Source organism: Chaetura pelagica, unplaced genomic scaffold (assembly GCF_000747805.2).
Source record: "Chaetura pelagica isolate M959 unplaced genomic scaffold, ChaPel_1.0 scaffold146, whole genome shotgun sequence".
In the NCBI taxonomy this organism is placed as follows: Eukaryota; Metazoa; Chordata; class Aves; order Apodiformes; family Apodidae; genus Chaetura; species Chaetura pelagica.
In genome coordinates, this window is record NW_009953645.1 from 420,418 (window position 1) to 440,466 (window position 20,049).

The window sequence follows — 20,049 nt, forward strand, 5'->3', positions numbered from 1 at the left end:
GGAGTTGGACATGGTGATCCAGGCTGTCCAAGGAGGTGGTTGAGCCACCATCCCTGCAGACATCTAAATAGACAGATGTGGGGAGAGGGGACAGGGTTTAGTGGTGGACGTGGCAGAGTTAGGGTAGTGGTTGGACTCAATGATCATGAAGGTCTTTTCCAACCAGAGTGATACTGTGATACCACTATGATCTCCCACCAGCTGTCTCCCACTTCCAGTGTCAAGCACAGCAGCTGTGGATTCTACAGGAGGGAACCACTGGCAGTGCTTAGCCAGGGGAGCAGAGGAGTTCCTGTGGCAAGGCTGTCATCTTCTACATGACATGAGAGTTCATCCAGTGCTTGGCACCTGGAGCTGCAGGTGTATTTGGCAGGAGGTGCTGCTGGAAGTGGCTCCAGTGCAGCTGGGCTGGGTCTGCACTCAGGTGCTCTGGGGCTGCTGTGGGAAACGTGCCCAAGAGGAGCCAATTCCAGCTGGGGCTCAGAGCAGTTTTAGGCACCCAAAACTGCTATGAATCAGGTCAGGTCATCGGCTGCACCTCAGAGCCACTGGGAAGAGAAAGGGCAACCCTGAAAGAACACAGGCTGAGGGGAGGAAGGTTCTAGGGCCCTGCAATAAGCTGAGCCCCTTCCCAGGGCTCACAGGTGCCTCCTCTCCACATTCTGGCAGCAGCTTCCATGGCCACCTGCTAATCAAGGTCTTCTGCTGACCACCCTGAGTGACATCAACCCCCTCACCATGGTGCCTGCCTTGGGGTGGGGTGACACAGCAGGGGCACCAGCCAGCTGTCCCAGGAGACAGTTCTTGCCCAGTTTGTGAGCTGCAGGATCATGGATTTGGGAGATTTAATTTCAAGCTTTTTCATCCTTCCAAATTAAAAAGATGATGGGGAAAAGGCTGGTTGGGATTTTTCCCTCTGCTGACCCCGTCTCCAGAAAGTGCCAAGGATTGCAGAGATTAAATTGAAATGTAATTAAAGCACTTTAATCTATCTGAAAGGGAAAGCAGCCCACAGAGGATTCAGCAAACACATCATGGGGGGCAGCAGGGGCTGGCGAGGTCCTACGTGCCCCACAAGCCCTGAGCACAGCAAGGCTGCTGCCCCACACTATGCCACCCCACACCCACAGGGGTGCCCAGGGCAAGAGGGACAGGCTTGAGGCTCAGGGGCTGCTGCCAGCCCTTCAGGAGCCCCTCAGGAGCCCCCATGAGAAAAAGGAGCCATGAACTCTTGGCCATAAAGAATCAAGTGTCCACCCTTGGCAAGAGCCACCAGCTGGGGAGAGAGGGAGCTCCCTGCCCTCCCCTGCTCCCTACTTTCCCAACCCTTCTGCTCCAGCCCCAAAACAAACTTCACTTCTCCTCCCTTTTCACTTGTCCCCACAGCCCCTCAGTCCCTCCTCCCTTCCCCTCTGCTTCTTGAGCCATCCTGAGTGATCTTTCCATACAAGCCAAGCTTTAATTGCATGTAATTTATTTTCATTTCTTTAATTTCATTTCCCTGTTTATTTTAAGTCCTAAAGCATTTTTCCTCTGTCCTGCTGCCCAGCAAACATGAAAGCAGTGATGCTGTTGAGATTTATCTGAAGCAGCTATGAGGCTGAAGTCTCTCTCAGGGAATTTCCGCTTCAAATATTGATTGTCCATTGTAGGAGAAGATGTATTTACTATCAATACCAGAGAAATTCTAATCAATTCAGCACTACCTGTTCTCCTTAGGGGCTGTGACTCCTGTAATGTAAAGCGATGGGAGAAGCACAGTGTCCATCAGAGCTGGGATGGCCTTAGGCAGCCAGGCCCAAGAAAAGGACCTTGCTGGAAGTCCAGAGCTTGGGCATGGAAAGAAGGGACAAAGGCCCATGGTGGGCAGAGCTGAACCTGGGCAGACCAGGCTGGGATTCAGGGAGGTTTTGGACTCCCTGCTACCCACAGAGCTCCTCCTCCAAGTTGGGCCAGGCTGAACTTGCCTGTTCAGGGCCACCTGGAATTTAAAGGATGAGACGCATGCCTCAGGCCTGTCCTTCTGCATTTCATCCTTTTCTTCTGTCTAGAGGGTTTTATTTGAGAACATCTACTGGGGCTTTTTTGCCACTGCACAATCATTGTGATGCCATCTTGCACAAAGCAGGCGCAGGGCTGCCTGACACATCCATGAGTCTCTCTTCTGTGACATTTCTCCAGCCAGCACCCACTGCTGCCCCATGAGCTCACATGGTTGTTGTCCTGTGAGCAGGGGACTCCAAAGGGACTGATGCACCAAACTGCTGAAGAACACAATGGGAAGAGAATGGCACAAGCAGCTAGACACTGCCAAGGCTGATGTTGCACGGGGTGTTTTGCCAAGAAGGGCAGGTTTGGTATCAGTTCCCCCAGCTCAGACCAGGATAACAGCCATGTCCTCATCCCCAAACCACATGGGTACTGTCCATGTGTGGAGAGGCCTGAGGGCCAAATCATCCCTCCCACTCCACCAAAGCCCAGGCCCACATGGCAGGGCACGAGGCTGTGAGTGAAAGCAGCTGGAGCAGTGGAGGGCCCAGGTCAGCAGCAGTTCCAGAGGAGCATCCCCATAGGGCTGTAGAGCTTCTCCAGGTGTGCCTCAGAAGAGGTAGGACAGGACAGAGCCACAGGGTCCCCTGGGGACAAGAGCTGTGCAGGTTCCCACGGGTGCTGGCAGAGCACTTAGCCGGGTTCTCCCTGGGTGGCTGCAGGACTCCCAGGGCAGGATGCACAGAGGGGAGGTGGGAGTCCCCATGTCACAGCAGGGCAGGGAGCCCAGGCTGCACCCCCTGTTGCCTGCAAACCCCTGCTTTACAGTGCCCAGCTTTGCTTGGCCAGCCCACTGTGACCCACAGAGCTAGGTGGAGACTTTTTAAAACCCTTCAAGCAGTGAAACACATTGCACCTCTTCTTGTTTTTTTCTTCCAAACAATTATTTAAAGCCCTAGCTGCTTTTCATTATTAATATATTTTTTCCCTGTGGGAGGAAGAAAAATGAGTCTGTCAATTCCTATCATCCTTCAGTGGTTGCTGACTCTGCTCCCCTGCCAACTGGGTCCCAGCTGGTTTTGCTGACCAGACTTTGTGCAGAATGACCTGCTCCTCAGGGAGTCTGGAGTCAGATTTGGGGCTGAAGAGGGAGAACCCAGGACCCCAGACTGCCAGCTCTGCTTCTCACAGGGACACACTGTTACTCACTTGTTCTCTTGGAATAAGCAAATGTTGGTTTTCTTTCTCACAAACTCAATGGAGGCTCTGAGGGTCCAGGCACTATTTCCCCTTCCAGACACATGTTGAGGAACATCAGAGCTTCCTAGTGTTGGAAAATGTCTTTTCTGTCCAGACCCTGGTCATCCCAGCTCCCACAACAGCCCCTCCATCCTACCAAGGAGCAACTCTTAAGCTCCATGTACAAGTTTTGCAGCCACAGATTTTTGAAAAGTACTCTGGGAGCCCAGTTCTGCAGATTTTTACACCAATAGGGCATTTCAGTGTTTGCTAGTTGCCTTCAGGCTGCACTCAGACTAAAATTATAAGGAAACAGGAAACTAAACTAAAAGGTTAAATGAAATAAGAATTACTTTTTGCACTAAATGGGTGCAAATAGGTTTCAATCATAGACAATCAACACACTGATTGATCACCTTCACTCATCTTCACCTTCATTGGTTTTGTTTAAGCAACCTCAAAAAGTTTGTCCTTTTCCTCCTGTATAACCTTGTGCAGATGAGGTTCCTTCCAGGCTGGGGTAAGTGGACTGGAGAAACTTTCAGTGAGGAGCTTCTCTGCCCTAAGAGGACCCTCAGTGTCTGGCTGTCCTTCTCCACCAGGGTGCTGCAGCAGCCAATTTCAGCCCCTTGCTGTGGCAGAGCCACCATAGCGAGGTGAGTGACAGGCTGTGAGGGTGACATGGTGACCCTAGGAGCAGTGCAGTAAAGCAGGAAAGACCAGCTGAGCAGCAAACAGCTGCTCAGGTCAGGTCTGAGCACTCAGAAACTCCTCCGCTCCCCTTGTAGCTACTGAAGTCATTTCCTCCAGGGTAAAACATGCCATGCACCAGGGCACTTGTTAGGGAGGAGATGTTTGGCATCACATCACATTCCTGCAGCTGCACACAACACACAGCAGGGCTGCCAGCCCCTCCTGACATCCAGGAGCCACAGAAACACAAGGAAACACATAATGCAGAGGTTGGAATGCTTGGCCCCAAACTTCCCTTGGCTCAGGCAAAGCCCATGTGCAGTGCTTGACAGCAGGTTTTTCTCCAGTCCCCTGAACAAATGGGACAGGAGCAGTGATTTGCTGGCAGTGCCCCTGTTAGCCTTTGTTATGCTGGGTGGGGAAGAGACTTTATTAAATAAGCATGTGCAGAGACCAGAAAAATGACAGCAGCGTGATTCAAGCAGGCTGTGGTTGTAGCAGTATTTAAGCAGCACTGGGACCCACAAGGACTTAAACTGCAGCTAGAAAGAAGGAATCTCTCTCTCCTCCTCTCCTGAACCTTGTTTCCAGCCCCTGGTCTCAGGCTCCTGCTCCTCCTCCCCTCCTGTGCTGTCATCTCTCTCCTTTGCCCCTCAACCTCAAAGCATTTGCTTTTAGAGCTGGAACAGCCCTCACAGGGATGCCCTGGTGAGCAGTGGCTGCCAGAGAGATTCTTGGCACACTCTGAGCATCTCTCCTCTTCCTCCAGGTGCAGGGACGTCTGCAGGGGAGCAGGGTGGGTGCTCCTGAAGGGCTCTGCCACACCATCCCTGAGCGATGCTCTAGGAAACGCTGAGACCATGAAGGGCTTAGGAGACAACAGAAGCCGCCACCTCTCCGATAACCTGGACTCCCCTCAAGACTCTCTTTATACCCCCCAGGACAGGAACCCTTATCTCCTCAGCCCCACCGACTCCTTCACCATGGACCCCCGATTCCCAGCCCAGAATACCCTCCACGGAGACTGTCTCCTTCCACTCAACAACCAGATCTCCAACAGCAGCACTTTCCCCCGCATCCATTACAACTCTCACTTCGAAGTCCCAGATGACAACCCTTTTCCAAGCCATGCTCAAGCCACTAAAATCAACCGGCTGCCTGCAAACCTCCTTGACCAGTTTGAGAAGCAGCTGCCCATCCACAGAGACGGCTTCAGCACCCTCCAGTTCCAGAGGAGTGATGCGAAGCACCGGAGCGAGAGTCCCGGGCGCATCCGGCACCTTGTCCACTCTGTCCAGAAGCTGTTCGCCAAGTCCCAGTCCCTGGAGGGCCCCACCAAAGGCAACATGAATGGCAAGAAGGGGGCAGATGACCCCAAGCAAAACCGAAGGAGCAAGAGCAAAGACCGAGCAAAGACCTCCGAGCCCAAGCGCAGGACCAGGTCCAACATATCAGGCTGGTGGAGCTCAGATGACAACTTAGACAGTGATACCTGCAGCTACCGCAACCCGATGGGCCTCATGACCCTGGGCCGCCAGCCCGACCACAGCCAGCCCAAGTATTTCATGCACGCCTACAACACCATCAGCGAGCACATGTTGAAATCCTCCAAGAGCAATAACGACCTCAAGGTCACCCCTTGCACCAGTATCCCCATCAACAATGACTCCAACTACATTAAGAGGGGCTCCTGGTCCACACTGACACTCAGCCATGCCCGGGAAGTGTGCCAGAAGGCCTCTGCCACGATCGACAAAGCCTTGCTGAAGTCCAAGTCCTGCCACCAAGACTTGGCCTACCACTACCTGCAGGTGGGTGCAGTGGGAGTGTTATGGCTTGCTCTGTGCAGGGGGAGTGCAGGAAGGCAAGGGGACATGCTCTCAGTGACCACCTAATTGTCTGGTAGGGCTTATCAAACAGCTCCAGATGGTTCAGCTTCCGCCTCAAGTCACATTGCCAAGGACATGGCTGGAGTACTAAATGCACCGAGGCCGCAGGGACAGATCACCACACCTCCTGCAGGGACATGGGTGCTGATGGGGTCCAGCTCCCCTGGCTGCAGCGCTGCCCCAGGACCCCCCAGCCGCTGTGTTGGACCATGGCAGCAGGGGGAGGAGGCAATGTCCCCACCCTGCAGCCTCAGCACCCTCTGTGGGATGCCTAGCATGCCCCCCTGCCCACCCAGACCCTGCAGATGCTGTTGTGGGGTGGGCTCTTGAGCAGCTGGGCACTGAGCTACCCACGTGTAGCTGTTTCCACTTGGTTCCCCAGACAGCTGGGCACATGAAAGGCTCATGTCCCACCTAGACACAGCTCCCTGGCCTCCAGCAAGGCACCTCAGCCACCCCACAATAACTGATGCATAACCCCTTATGTCCACACATCACCAGGACGTGCCGGTGTGTCCCGTCAGCCCCACTTTGCAGAGCTTCCCCAGAGGGCTGGTAGGACCTGCGGCTCCGGGGGGCTCGGCTGCCGCACTGGGCTGGGGGCAGGAGCAGCCACCCTGCTTGCATGGCAGACGCCTGCATGGGCAATGCTGGTCTGAAACTCCCATCACCAAGAGCACCAGGTCACTGGGGAGAGAGGTTCAAAAAGCGGCACTTGATGAACATAAATCTGGTTGTGCCCTAGGAAGAGGAATGAACACAAATAAGCCAGGCCTGGGTGGGTGGAGAAGGGGACTGGTCTATGTATGTAAATTGCCAGCATTTTTTTTAATGCAAAGGTGTGATGGGCTCCCCTGGCTGTGCCCAGTGGGCTTTAGAGAGCAAGGAATTATTGAAGCACACTCTGCTTCTAATACCTTGCTGGCCGTGGCTGCAAATCAGAGGGACTCACTGCATCAGGAATGTCCTCAGAAAACATATTCTTGGCCTGGTTTCTTTTTCTTTTCTTCCCCCCCCCCTTTCAATGAAGTGTCAGGCAGCTCAGGAGCTGCAGACAAAACACCCGCTGCCCCAGTCCCTGTGCAGGTGCAGCAGCAGAGCTCAGTGCGGGCAGCCCCGGGCGCCCAGTGGGAACCCCGCAGCCCCCACCTCCCCCGCGGCTGGGGGTGTGAGGCTGCCCTGCACCCCGTTCCCCCCCATGTAATGAGCCTCCGTTTCTCAACAGCCCGACGGCGGGCTGTGGGCACAGCTGGGTGGCGGGAGCCCGGCCCGCGGCTGGGCAGCCCCACAGCTCGGCTGGGAGGACACGGGGGCCGCCCCGCAGCCCAGTGAGCCCCCGCGCAGCGGGGACCAGCCCCTCAGCCCTGGGCCAACCGACGCAGGCAGCGGCCAGGTAGGGATCTTGCTTGGAGGGGAAGCCTTTGCCCTGATCCCTCCCTGCCCTGACCCTCCTGGGACCATCAGCAGGTCGGCAGCCAGTGCCACCAGGCTGGGAGCAGGAGCAGCCTGGGCAGGGAGCAGGGAGCAGCCACTGTGGGTGAGGCTGGAGGGACACCAGGGGATGTCACCAGCACCCCAAGTGCCTGTGACAGCCCCCGCAGCCAGCAGCATCCCACCAGCAGAGCCAAGACCCTGGGCACCCAGCCCAGAACACACGATGCTCAGTGCTACCGAGAGCCCAAAGGTCTCAAATGCTCTGGCTGTCCTTGTCCCTGGAGGTCAGGGCAAGGGGCTCAGGGCCCTCGGGGTAGGATGGGTCCATTGTGTCCAGACCTCTGCTCAGCACAGGAAAGGGACTAAACATCTGATGGAGAAGCCATCTCTGGAGCTGAGTGGGTGGGAAATTTCCTTTTGCAAGGCCACATGTCCCCTGCCACCACTCCTCACTGGAGCACGATGAGCCCACTCCCTGCTTGTGCCATGCTGAGGGACACGAGTATCTTCCCACCTGCAGACCCCAGTGCCTGGGGAGCCCTACTTGGAGCTGCTGCAAGGCTGAAGTGCCTGGTGGGTGCCCCTCTGATATGAAGAAGGGCAGGAGTAGGATGGGGAAAAACACGACCCCTTCCAGCCCCCAGACTGTGATAAGCCCCTAAGGCTATTCACCTCCCCTGCCCCATTTGCAGGATCTGGGTGGTCTTGAGGGTCCCTGGGGACTATTGGGTGTCCATGTGATGTTTCCAGGCCCATCCCCAGACCCAAATGTTGGAGCTGAGAGTGGGTGATCACCCAGCTCCAGATCCAGCCCTGTCCCATCAGGGTGGAAAGTTTCTTGGGAGCAGTCCCCAAGGTGACATAGCACTGTCTTTAGAGCACAGTCCCCAGAGAAGGAAGCTGAGCTGTGCTCCCTGTCCCTGTTCTCCCCTCCCCATCAGCCCCACATGAGGCTGTTGGTGGAGCGGAGAGGCTGAGGGATCAGGTGATCATTGACCAAGAAGCTCTTTGGAGTGAGACATGTCCCAGGCAGGGCTTGGCAGCATTTCTGCCCCAGAGACTCAGCCCCATGCCTGTGGATACCAAGACAATATTGAAGGGATGAGCGGTGTTGGGGCTCCCAGGGGACAGAGTCATTCCACAGGCACCATTAGCCTGATCCATCATCCACATTAGCTTCCCCAGCTCCACTTGCTGTCAGACTGCACCAAAGCTTCCTTAACCCCCAGTAGCCCCCAAATAAACTTGTAATCCAGAATGGGTGGCCCATTCAGTGCCAGCCACTTGGCAGATGCTGGCTGCCCTCACAGCACGGGGCAGGAAACCCAGCCCAGGTCCCTCCCAGAAAGTACCCTGCCAAAAGCACAGATGGGGCCCATGGGCAGCCTGGGCTCCAGCTTTCTTTCTTGAGGACATGCCCAAGACCACATGTAGCCCTTGGGACACATGAGGGATCCAGCCCTGGTAGCAGTGGTGGTGTTCCAGGCTTGGTCCCTTTGCTCTGGGGCCTGGCTGCATGGCATGTGTGTCCCCATGGGTGCCCTCGTGTGTCATGCATGTCTGTGTGTGTGGGGCTGGGCTGCATGACACAGCAGGCACACATGTGAATTGGAAGCATGTTTGCGAGTCTCTCTTCCCCCAGACCTCACTGATGGCAGCAGTGCAGCCCTTTCACCCCTGGGACTGGAGTGTTCCCCTTCCCTCCTCCCTCCCCTCTGTTAATGCTCTAGGTGACTGGGGAATGCCCCAGGCAGAATTCAGGTAAGGCAAAGTCACTGTGAGGCCCCTTCTTTCCTTTTCCCTCCATGCTCAGCTCATGACACAGAGAGCAGAAGAGCCAGGGCAGCCACGTGGCAGGATGGGGCAGGGGAGCCCAGCTCCAAGGGACAGACGTGTGCTTGGAACCCACATGACTGTACCACGAGGCAGCAGATGGACCAAGGCCAGGCAGAAAGGAGGATCTGCATCCTGAGGCCTGGCAGAGCATCTCTGCTGCCTACCCCAATGGCTCCTCAGCAGCCACTGGGCAGACTGGATCCTGAGCTCTCTGTGCCAGCAGCCACCTACCAGGACTCTCCAGCTGGGCATCCTCTTGCCCCTTTCACACCAACAAAACCACCATGGCCAGAACCAAGCCTACATCTGGGAGAGGCACAAAAGAGCAGCAAAGCTCCCACAGCTGATAAGAAGCCTCCTGAGCTTCTCTATGCCAGGCCTGGGTCCAACACAGCACAGCTCTCATTTCCACTTGTCCTTTTTGTAATACACAGGCTGTGGTGAGAGCTCAGGGTCTCAGCTACCAGAAAATTATTTCCATTGAGGTGCTGCACTGGTCACTGTCGAGGTCTGTCCATTGACAACAAGGCGTTCTGGATTCCTTGCCCCCATTGCAGAGCTTCAGAGCACTGTGATGGGCTCCTCACATCCTCGGGTGCCTGAAAGTGCAGAGAAGGACCCTGAACAGCACCTCAAGTGCCTGCACTGCGTTCAAAGATCTCCAAGGGCATCTACTGATCTTTTCAGGTGTGGGACTTTGCAAACACTTGTCCTGCACTCTGTTCCACAGGAGCAAGAGCTATGGGAGTCCCTGGGGACTTTGCAGCCGGAGGCAGGACATGCGCCAAACTGGGGCACCAGATTTGAACAGTGTCCTGCCAAGCACCTTCCTTCCCCTTGATGCAGCTAAACTGGAATGTGGAGCACCTTGAGAGCAGCTTTGTTTCTTGCTACCTTGCCAAGGCACAAAGCAAAGGAGAGGCAAGCAAAGGAGAAAGAAGGCAGCTCAGTTAGGACCAGTGGGGCTGTCGCAATGCAGCAGAGAAGGTGGTGGAGGCTGTTCCTAGGAGCAGGACTGGAAGCAGACAGTTCTGTGGGGTGCTTGGCTCACGTTGCTTTAGACAAGCTGCACCAGCAGAGACACACTGAAAACACTGTCCCTGTGGTGCTTTGCCTGGAAGCAGGACTGCTCAAGACCAGGAGGCAGATGCACGAACCAAGGAGGAGCTGAGCAACCAGCAGTCCCTGCCCTCAAGTAGCAGCAGCAGCCTAGGGTCCTATTGCCCCTGCTGAGCCCAGCACCTCTCACTGCCCCACAAAACACAGCATTTGCACGGGGACAACTGTGCAGTCCCCTGGGCCCTGCTTGGCACACCTGGCAAGCTCTTGGCTCCCCAACCACGGGCTGCAGCCTCCAGACCTGTCTGCCCTTTCCCCAGCCCCATGCTGGCCCAGGGAGGGGGCTGCGGCTCATCCAGAGGAGAAGACAGGCAGCAAAATGCACTCAGATCTGACACCAAGACAGTGGGTATAAAAGTGCTTCTCAGGACACCTGGCTCCTTTAGGAAAGGTCAGAGCCAGCCACCCCAGTGACCTGTGGGATCTCTCCCATGGCAGGACTCAGCTGAAGCCAGCAGAGTCTCTCCTAGTGGCAGGGCCACCTGGTGCCCGTGGTTTGGCCAGGGCACTGGGGGTGCTCACAGCCAGGGAGCAGTGAGAAGGAACCTGCCAGGTGACACGCAGTAGCCCTGAGCTGGCAGCCCCACAAGCCCAGAAGCCACTGGTGTGCAGAAAGCTCTCAGGAGGCAGGGAGGAAAGGGCTGGGAAAGCCAGCAGCAGGAACAGGCAGGGCTGGCCAGGTTTGCGTCTCACATGTGAGACTCACTTCATGACATTCTACTGCCTAGATCTCGCATGCAGGTCACACTCTGCCTCTGGCCCTCTGCTCCCTGTTCCCCAGGAATTTGGGTCCTGACTTATGGGTGCAGAACACAGCAGAAGCCCATCACTAAAGCAGCCCCAGATCTGGGTTTTTCAGCTCTGTATGGCACTGGGCTCACCCCTCGCCTTCTCCTGAACACAAGCAGCAGGCTGGCAGGACCTGGGCTTTCCCCATGACTCCTCTGGGCAGAAGAAAGCCCTTGGAGTGAGCTATGCTGTTGTGCATGGGTTGAGCCTGAATCTGGAACACTCAGGCCCTCGCAGGAGAAGCCACTACCTGTGGAACTGAAGCTCATCTGAAGGTGCTGCACCCCAGCAGCAGCAGACGGTGCCCTCAGGCCAACTCTGGCTCCCACAGAACATGCTTGCTGAGAAGGAGCAGGGGAACAGGAACCACACAGCGCTAAATGGCTCTGGCTTATCATAGCCAACTGAGGCACATCTCTGCATCCCCAGAGCACTCTGCAAACCCTGGTTGATGGATCCCACAGCTCCCCAGGAAGCTGGGCAAGCCCAACTGCTCCACTCAGCAGTGTCAAGGCAGATGCATGAGCTGTGCTCACCACAAGACCCTTCACTGTTCTCCATGGTGTTCCCCAGCCAACCTGCTTCCCATGGCAGACTGAAGGGCCTCAGCTGTCCTGGGGTCTGCATGGTTTGCACATTGTTGCATTCCTCACATCTCTCCTTGCTTCTCCTTGACTGCATCTCCTCAACTCAAGGGTGGATCAAAGGCCAGCTTAAAGCCAAGTGAGCCATGAAGCCAAGGCTTGCTCCTGGCCACTCAGGTTGCCCCATCCTTCTCCTGGCCCACCCCACACCACCTTGTCCTGATCAGTCCTGGGCTGAGTCCTGGCTCTGCTGCTGGCCAAGAACCTGGGCTGTGCCTTTGATCACCTACACAAACCCTCTGCAGGGCAGACAGGCAATGGTGGTGGTTTCTTCAGTTGCTCAGTGCTTCAGGCCTCTAGTGGAAACACCAGCTCACCCATCTCTACTGAGGGAACAAGAGACATGCCTGCTGTAAGTTAACTGCAGAGGTGCCATCTCATTGAAGTTAGAAATGCTTTTCTTGCACAAGGTACTACTCATCTCTCTGTGGAAGGCCGAGCACAAAGTCTGTGTGCCCGACCTGCTCTAGAGGGACTTGTGAGGGCCTGGCTTGGCTTCAGAAATTAATTTCAGCCACTACGAGTCACACTCAACTGAGAAACATTAAAGAGTGTTGGACCTAGTGAAGGTCTGGGCTCTCATCCACAGGTCCTGGTCTACGACAGCTCTTGATTTCCCTGGCCCAAACAGTACATGCACTTTCCATTAAATGAAATGCCCCAGTCGTCGGGGCAGATCTGGTGAGACTCTTCCATCTCCATTCTGTCTGGCATTATGCAGCTTGTACCAACTGTGTAAGCATGTGAAGGTGTTCTGCAGTCGTGGTGAGGTGAATGGCTGTGGGTAGATGTGCTGAAACAGGCAATCCAACGTGTGGCTGCCTGGCATGAGCTGCTAAGGGAGGGTTGGAAAGGAGTTGCCAGCTGAGGGTCTAACAGTTGTCTTTGCCCCCAAGTCCCCTTGATCCTGCTGGCCCCACAGGTGTTGTCCCTCACGTCTGCTCATGCACCCCTTACTCTTTCAGGTGCCTCAGGGGGAGTGGAACAACACGCTGTCTCGGGACAAAGACAGCGAGATCCCGTGCCGGCGCATGCGGAGCGGGAGTTACATCAAAGCCATGGGGGATGATGATAGTGAAGACTCAGAAACCAGCCCCAAACCATCCCCGAAAACTGCAGCTCGGAGGCAGAGTTACCTCAAGGCCACCCAACAGTCCCTGAGTGAGCAGAGCACCACTCAAAGGTAACCCTGGAGCTCTTCTGGAGGCTCTGCACAGATCTCCAGGAGCCACCCCAAAGCAGTCCTCGGGGTCTAGCCAGCAGCACTCACATGGAGACCACATGTGGGGATCAGAACCCAGCAGCTCAGGCTGCCCACAGGGCAGGCAGATGGGGAGACAGGAAGGACAGGAGAAGATCTGGGAGAAGAGTGGAGAGAACTTTCTGTCCAGGTGACTCCAAATAGCCCTGGAGTTAGGATCCTGCTCCTGGTCCCTGTCACCTCAATGATGGAGAGTGCATTCCTTTGATGGAGCTGTGTGGATTTCCTCTCTCAGCATCTGCTCCTCAAAGGAAGTGCAGAGATCCCAACCCTGTGATACTATTTAGATAGGGAAGATGATCAGCCAGCAAGGCCAAGGACACTTGGCATGCAGCCAACAGGCTGCTGGGGCTGTGCCACCTGCTTTGCTCCACAGGTGTCCCAGGGACTCCCAGGGACTTGCCAGAAAGTGCCCAGTTGGCACATTAGGCTGAGTAATATCCTGGGGGCAGGAGAGATGAGCTGGGAAGTCTGGGAACAGGTATTGAGGGAGGGAGACCCACAGTGGCTTGAGCCAGATAGGCAGCAGAGCAAGGGGAACACAGCAGAAGCTTGCTACGTGAGAGGCTGCTCATTGAAGGACCACCAGATTGGAGGTGATACTGTGCAGTGTCCTCACCAGATGCTCAGCTTCCCAGGATGAGGACACCAGGGGCTGTAAGAGGCTGTCAGTGTTTCAGATGCTACAGCTCAGGAGGATGTGAGCAGCACAAAGGGCAGGAGGAGGTGGGATCCACCACGGGTGGTGGCTGATGTTCAGCAGAGAGATCCAGAAGGAAATGAGGATGCAGCAGGCAGTGTGGAGACCCCTCATGGTAGCTTCAGGTTGCAGACCAGATGCTGCTTTCTGCTGAGAAATGGTCACAAAATTAACTGTGAGGAGCCATGGCAATGCCTGCTCTGAATCCATTCCTGTTCTGTACCTTCACATCCACTTTAGGGGGAGCAGAGCTGGGTCCAGGGGTTTCTCTGATGCAAAATACCCAAGTTGAGAGACTGAAGTTCCCTCTGTCTTGGGCTCACTGTCAATTCAGGCCATGTTCATTAGGGTATGACCTCGCCTGGGCTGTTAGGTCCAGCCAGAGCCCAGGGACAGGAGCTTGGGGGAAGAGGCTAAGTCAGGGCAGGGTGTTTAAGCAGGAGGGGCAGAGCTGCCCAGCCATGGGTGCAGCCACGAGGGGAGGAGGGGTCCAGGCTGGACATGCTCATTTCTGCAAGTTCTTCATCCTCAGCAGGAGACCAGCTGGAGGGAAAGATTCTGCCTGGGAAGGAGGGGGCTCCACAGCTTTTGGCGCTGAGCTCTGGTGAAGGACATCACCTCCCGTTGTATGTCCCTTCTGCCCGAGGCTGGCTAGGGCTTGTGTGGGCACAGAACAGGCAAGAGCACCAGAGCGTGAGCACGGCTGCCATCTGCTGACCACCCCTGGCCTCCCCCCACCCCACCAAGATGATTTTGGGATGCTGTGGCTGCTTTGGTGCTGCGAGGCCTCCCTGGGGTCCCTGGCATACCCCTGGGACAGCAGCAGGGGCACTGTGCCCTGGCACAGCCCCATGCCAGCCCTCACCAACATACTCCACCTCCTTGTCCGGAATTTCCAGGGTCACCTTTGGGCTCCACCAGATGAGGGGCACTGGACATGTGGGCTGGGACAGGAAGGACTGAAGGAGGACAACTACAGCCCTAGCCAGGACAAGGAACAGAGCAGTGAGACATGATCTGTCCCTGCAAGCGGATCTCTGCCCTTCCAAAGTCTGTTGCCTTCCTGTGTGACTAGGTTGCCCCAGGGGCAGATGCTAGGATAGGTCAGGCTGAAGCCCGGTGTGATGGGCAGAGGGAGGCTGGCAGGGACACTGCCACAGCTGCCACCATGGGCACGGGGAGCTCACAGACAGCGCCCTATCCAGCCTGGGGAAACAAGACAATGAATGCACAGCAATGGGTCCCCTGGGGCTGGGTGTCTCCTCCGTCACCCCTGGCAGAAGACACTACTCTCCACACTCATTGCACCCCAGGATGGAGACTCAGGAGGTGCCACAGTCCTTCCTGGAGGTCCACATGCTATGCAGGACTCTGGCCCTCTTGGGACAAACCCTGCCCTCAGCTCCACTGTCCCTGGGCTGATGAAGGAGCAACCTCTGCATCAACAGTCCTGTTGGACACAGGGAAAGTGGCACCCCCATGGTCCTCTGTAGGGACCATGGGCAACTTAAGAGGGAAACTCACCCAGACATGGCTAACATGCTCCCAGTCTGTGACAAGAGCTCCTCCGTGCCAGCGTCTCACAGAACAACAGGGGAGCGCCACCCTTCTCACATTCCCTCCTTTTCCTCACACATCCCTCCCATCCCTTCACATCCCTCCCAGCCCTGGATCTCAGCAGAAACCACAGCTGTGGTACCAGCTGGGTCAGACGCACTAGAAGCCCTGCTCTTTTCCTGCAGCAGAGGGGCACAGGGACAGGGCTTCTCCCAGAGCCTGAAGCAGAAGCTGCCCTGGAAATATCACACACACACCCCCCTACACCTGCAGGACTGCCATTCGGGCTTGGCTTCCCTGGAACTTCTTCCAGATAATCTTTTTGGGCTCCTCTACACAAATAACCCCTAAAAAGTCTGTAGATGCTTCCAATTGCAAAATCCACAAAACACCATTTAAAAGTAATTTCTTACCTCTCACCCCCTTCCCACCAGTCCAGGCAGGGAAGCGTCATCTTCCCTGAGCAAGAGCCAGTCTGTCATCAGGGCTGTGACATTGGGGTTGGGACTGATCCCCCGTGCTCCCTGGGGTTCAGCTGGCATCTGCAGAGCATTGCTGAGGAGCAGGACCAGGGGCTTCTTCCCTCGCACCCCACAAACCTTCACCCATGTGCCAGACTTGATAGCTTAAGGCAGGGGCCAGCAAGATGAGAAAGTACTTCCTTGCACTTCGGGAGCTGCACCAGGGGCCAAACAGTGGCCTGGGTGCCCAGCAATGTGCCCGTGTGTGCCTGTGCCTGGCAGAGGGTGCTGCAGGCACTGGTGGTCCCAATCAGCACAGCCCCACCTATGGGACATCCCTCACCCCCTCTCTCTCTGCTGGCAGGAGTCTGGACCGCCTGGACTCTGTCGAGATCCTCCTACCTCCGAAGTTCCCCACCTGGGAGGAAGAATTCAACCCAGTACCCGACAGTGTCAACGAGCCCAGTTGCATCAACCAGGTGAGATACTGAAGGGCTGAGCATGCTGCTCTGGCACCTCCCAGGGAGGAAGGAGACTAGCTGTGGGGAGAGAGGAACAGCTTGTCCCCTTCCAAAATACAGCACTGGCTGTGCTCTAGGAATGGCTCACGCTGTTCTCTGGCAGCTTTACCAAGGTATAAAGGCCAGCTCCTTCATTCTGGTTCATGTCAGACTCCCCTTCCTCTAACCTTGCCCCCCTTCAGCACTGCTGGTGCAGCTGAAGTCACTGACATGGCCACAGCTGTGGCAGCCTGGAGCAGTGCTTCACAGACAGGGGTGAAGCTCAGGGCTTCCCCGAATGCAGGATCCCATCACATCACCACCCAGAAGCCACCTGCAAGGCTTCTCACCCCTGCTGCAAGCTCCTCGTGCCCACTGGGTGGTGACAGAGCCCAGGTCAGCCTCACCTGTGCAAAAGGTGTCACCCAGCCTGGGACCCTGCAGGGTCACTGGAGACAGTAACCCTGCTTAGTTCTGAGGACCTCGTTCCTCCTGCAGCACCCTGGACCTGGGAACAAGGTGCCCATAACTGGGAAGGCTGTCCCAGCTAGCTGGGGATGTCTCTCTTGTGTACTCCTGATCCCCAAGGGAAGGGCAAAGACAAGGATGCCAGTGAGGCACTGGTGGCTGGCAAACCCCTTGACACAGGGTGGGCTCATGTCCTGAGCAGTGGGTGCCACCTGGGTTAACTCCCTGTCCCACACTATGCCTCCCCTTCAGACTACTCTGGAGCAGCTTAGGGCCTGGGTGGGTACAAACCAGCTGCCTCACATGCCAGGAAACCACCCATGCCAGGATGAAGCCTTTGCAGACGTCTTGAGTGCTTATTCCAGCCCCGTGGGGTCAGTCCTTTCAGCACACAGGGAGAGGTCTTCACCCAGCTGTTTTGCTGTTGCCCTGAGCCTCTGTCATGTCCAGTCTCCGTTCACATGTCTGCATGGGCACACACACACACCTGCACACACATGCCTCTCTGTGCTGCTCCTCTGTGCACAACAACCAAGGGCAGCAGCACGTGGCAGGGGTCAGAGCAGCACTGTGGCCATCACCAAGGAACCAGAGCATGGAGAAGGGTGAGAGGCACCCATCCCCCTCCAGGTGTGTGGGGCTCTGAGCCCTCCTTGGCCCCATGGCTGGTATCTCCTGCTGTCACCTAGCAGTTGCAACCCTTGGTGGAGAGCTCTGGGGAAGGACACAGGGGATTGCTGACTGCTGTATGTGTTCCTTGTGGTCACTCTTGTTACATGTACCTTGTTACATGAACAGCAATGTGCTGGGTGTCTCATTGCACAGAGAACAGGTCAGGACCATCACCTTCTTGTTCTTTGCATGTCAATCCATGCTGGAAGGTCTCTCTTCATGCAGGTTGGCTCAGTCTGTGCTTTCTCCCTGTCTATAGCTGCCGTTTAGCAGCTGAGTGCAGCAGCCCCATGAAAACATCAGAAAGGAGCTGGAGAGTCTGCACAGTGTACGATGTGCCAGGAGCTGCCCAGGCAAACACGCCAGACCCAGACTGGTAGAACTGGGATGCTGGGGATACATTGGCTGCAGATCACCCGCTCCAGCGTGGGCCTGCTCTCATCACATGCACTCTGCCCACTTTGCTCCAAATTCAGTTTCAGTTGCAGCTGGGTTGGGAGTTAGAGGCCTTCCACAAATTGTGTATCTGTTGATCCAGGATGGAGCTGGTACAGCCATCAGTGTGTGCTGGTCTGATCCCCTGGCAGGTCTAACCTGCCCTTTTATCCAGTGCCAGAGACAGTTCCTCCCTGCCTTCCTTTTTGTATGATGTCCAACAGCTTATTTATGTGTCCAGCAGGACCCTAGTGTCCTCCCACACAGAAGCATCCCCAGATCTGAAAGACAAGTTCGCTCCTCTTGGCTTTATCCCAGCTGACATCCACCTTTCAAATGTCTGGAAGCCCAGGGTTCACTAGGTGTGCATGTCAGCACCCACCTGTCACACCAAGGGGACCAGTGGCCAGAGAGAGCTAGCTGGTGACTCCCAATGCTGCTTATCCATATTTGGAGCTGTGCCCTGTGTAGAAAGGCCAGACCCAGCCCACACAGCCAAGTCTCTTTGCTTGAGTTCATTCTGAACCTTGATTCTTTCCAAGATGGGTCATCTTGAGCACCTTGTGCAGGGCAGGGCTCAGAGGGTAGATGTGCTCTGCGAACCAGAGGTGGAGAGGAGAAGTCATTCCTCCCCACAGGCAGCACAGTGTCTGTCAGGTGTCTGTCCTTATGCCAAGCGTGTGCCGTGGCTTTGCTGTGGAGAGAAGACAGAACTGCTTCCATGTGGCTTCTTCCTGCTGCAGGGACAAAAGAGATCACAGCGAGGTGGCCAGTGCAGCCCCATCAGGGTGAGGGTCAGTTTCCCTGATGTGGAGCACCCAGACCATCCATCCACCCTCGCTTTGCAGGGACCCATCGCTGCTCCTGGCCATATTGTAAGGTGCTGGCCAAAGCCAGGGGCTTCACAGAGGAGCGAACTGGGAGCCACAGCAGCCTCTGGCCAGCAGCCACACAACTCGTGTCCAAGGGGTGTCCTAGCACTGTGTGTCCCAAGTGCACCCTGTGTATGTGAAGATGCTATATGGTGCACAAAGCAGCTGAGGGCACCAGCAGCTTCTCTCTGTCTGGAGATGTCCCGTGGAGCTTTGCCATGCCGTGTTTGTGCCACTGTCTGAGGGGCCTGCATGGCATCTTCTTAGCTCTGGTTTGTACTGAAGTGTCAGCAGTGGTGGCTCCAGGGGACAGGCCGTCCGCTCCCCTCGTCCTCGGATCCCATGCAATGGCTGACTGTGTGAGGGGCTCCCCTCTTCTTGGCCTTTAACCTTCTCCAACTCTTTCTTCCAGATCTTTGGACCCCCCTCACTTATCCCTCAGATATTTACTCATGGAGAGCAGGTACCGTCCCGCTGGCATTTCCCTCTTTCTTCCTCACAGACCTTTCTTGGTTCAGCCTGGACACCTGCAGCAGGGTGTGAGGCAGGATGGGGGGTCAGCAGCAGCAGGAGGAGGTAGCACCAGTGCACTGCAGGGCACTGGCCCCAAGAGGGGGTTAGGGACTGTCAGTTTGTTGTAGGGGAAGTAAATGTACATTTTGAGCCAAGCCTTGTGGAGCTCAGATGCCAATGCTGTGCAGAAATACTGTCCTTGAGGTCAAAGAAAAGGCCAGAAGAGATAGAGGCAGGCAGCAGGACCAGTCTCAGCATCTCTCATTTGTATATGAATGTTCTGCTTTAGGCTGGTTCTGGTTTAATCCAGGTGAGCCTCTCCTGAGTCCAGGTTTGACCAGTCACTGCTCCTGGGCAGGGCCAGGGGCATGGGTGGAATGGAGATGGGGGCAGCAGGAGAAGCAGGAAGCGAAGCTGCCCCTGCTCAGCTCACATCTTGGCAGCTGCTGCCCAGCCCGCTCCTGGCCCTGCACTACGGATGGGGCTAGGATGGGTTCCCAGTGGTGCCAGCCAGAACCAGTCTAGGCAGTCTGGCCTTGGGCAAGCAAGGAGGCTGTCCCCTAGCCCATGGCTTCCCACCTTCTCTCTTCACGCTGCCTCTGCTGCAGGGCCAGGCCATGTCCCCCTGAGGAGCAGCCCTGCCTGGCAGGGTCTGCTGGCTGAGGTCTCTCAGCTGCTCCAAGGGAGCAGGGGAACCTGTCAGGGGCTGGACGGGCACTCCACCCTCACTGTCAGAGACTGGGGGCTTTTCCACAGGCTCAGTGCTGGGGGGTCCCTCCTGCCCCACCAGCAGGGACTCTGTGGCCTCCAGGGTCCCTTCCCTTCCCGGGCACAGCCCGGGCCCCGCAGCGCTGACACTGCCCCTCGGGCTCGCCGGCCGAACGCGGGGCCAGGCGGCAGGGAGAGCCGGAGGGGCAGGGCAGGGGCTGCCCGGGGCAGGGGTGACTGGCGCTGCCCCTCTCCCCGCACAGGCGCCGG

The 20,049-nt window shown here is 56.3% G+C and overlaps 1 protein-coding gene across 1 annotated transcript in view; it reads left to right on the forward strand.

Annotated features, from left to right (window-relative positions):
• Window positions 1-4,781: 4,781 nt before the first annotated feature.
• Window positions 4,782-20,049, forward strand: part of LOC104390672 (disks large-associated protein 4-like) — a 68,635-nt gene continuing 53,367 nt past the window's right edge. The window contains exons 1-3 of the mRNA XM_009999853.1: window positions 4,782-5,732; window positions 12,598-12,815; window positions 15,976-16,090. Coding sequence (XP_009998155.1) covers window positions 4,782-5,732; window positions 12,598-12,815; window positions 15,976-16,090 — 1,284 coding nt within the window. The remainder of the gene's footprint in view (window positions 5,733-12,597; window positions 12,816-15,975; window positions 16,091-20,049) is intronic.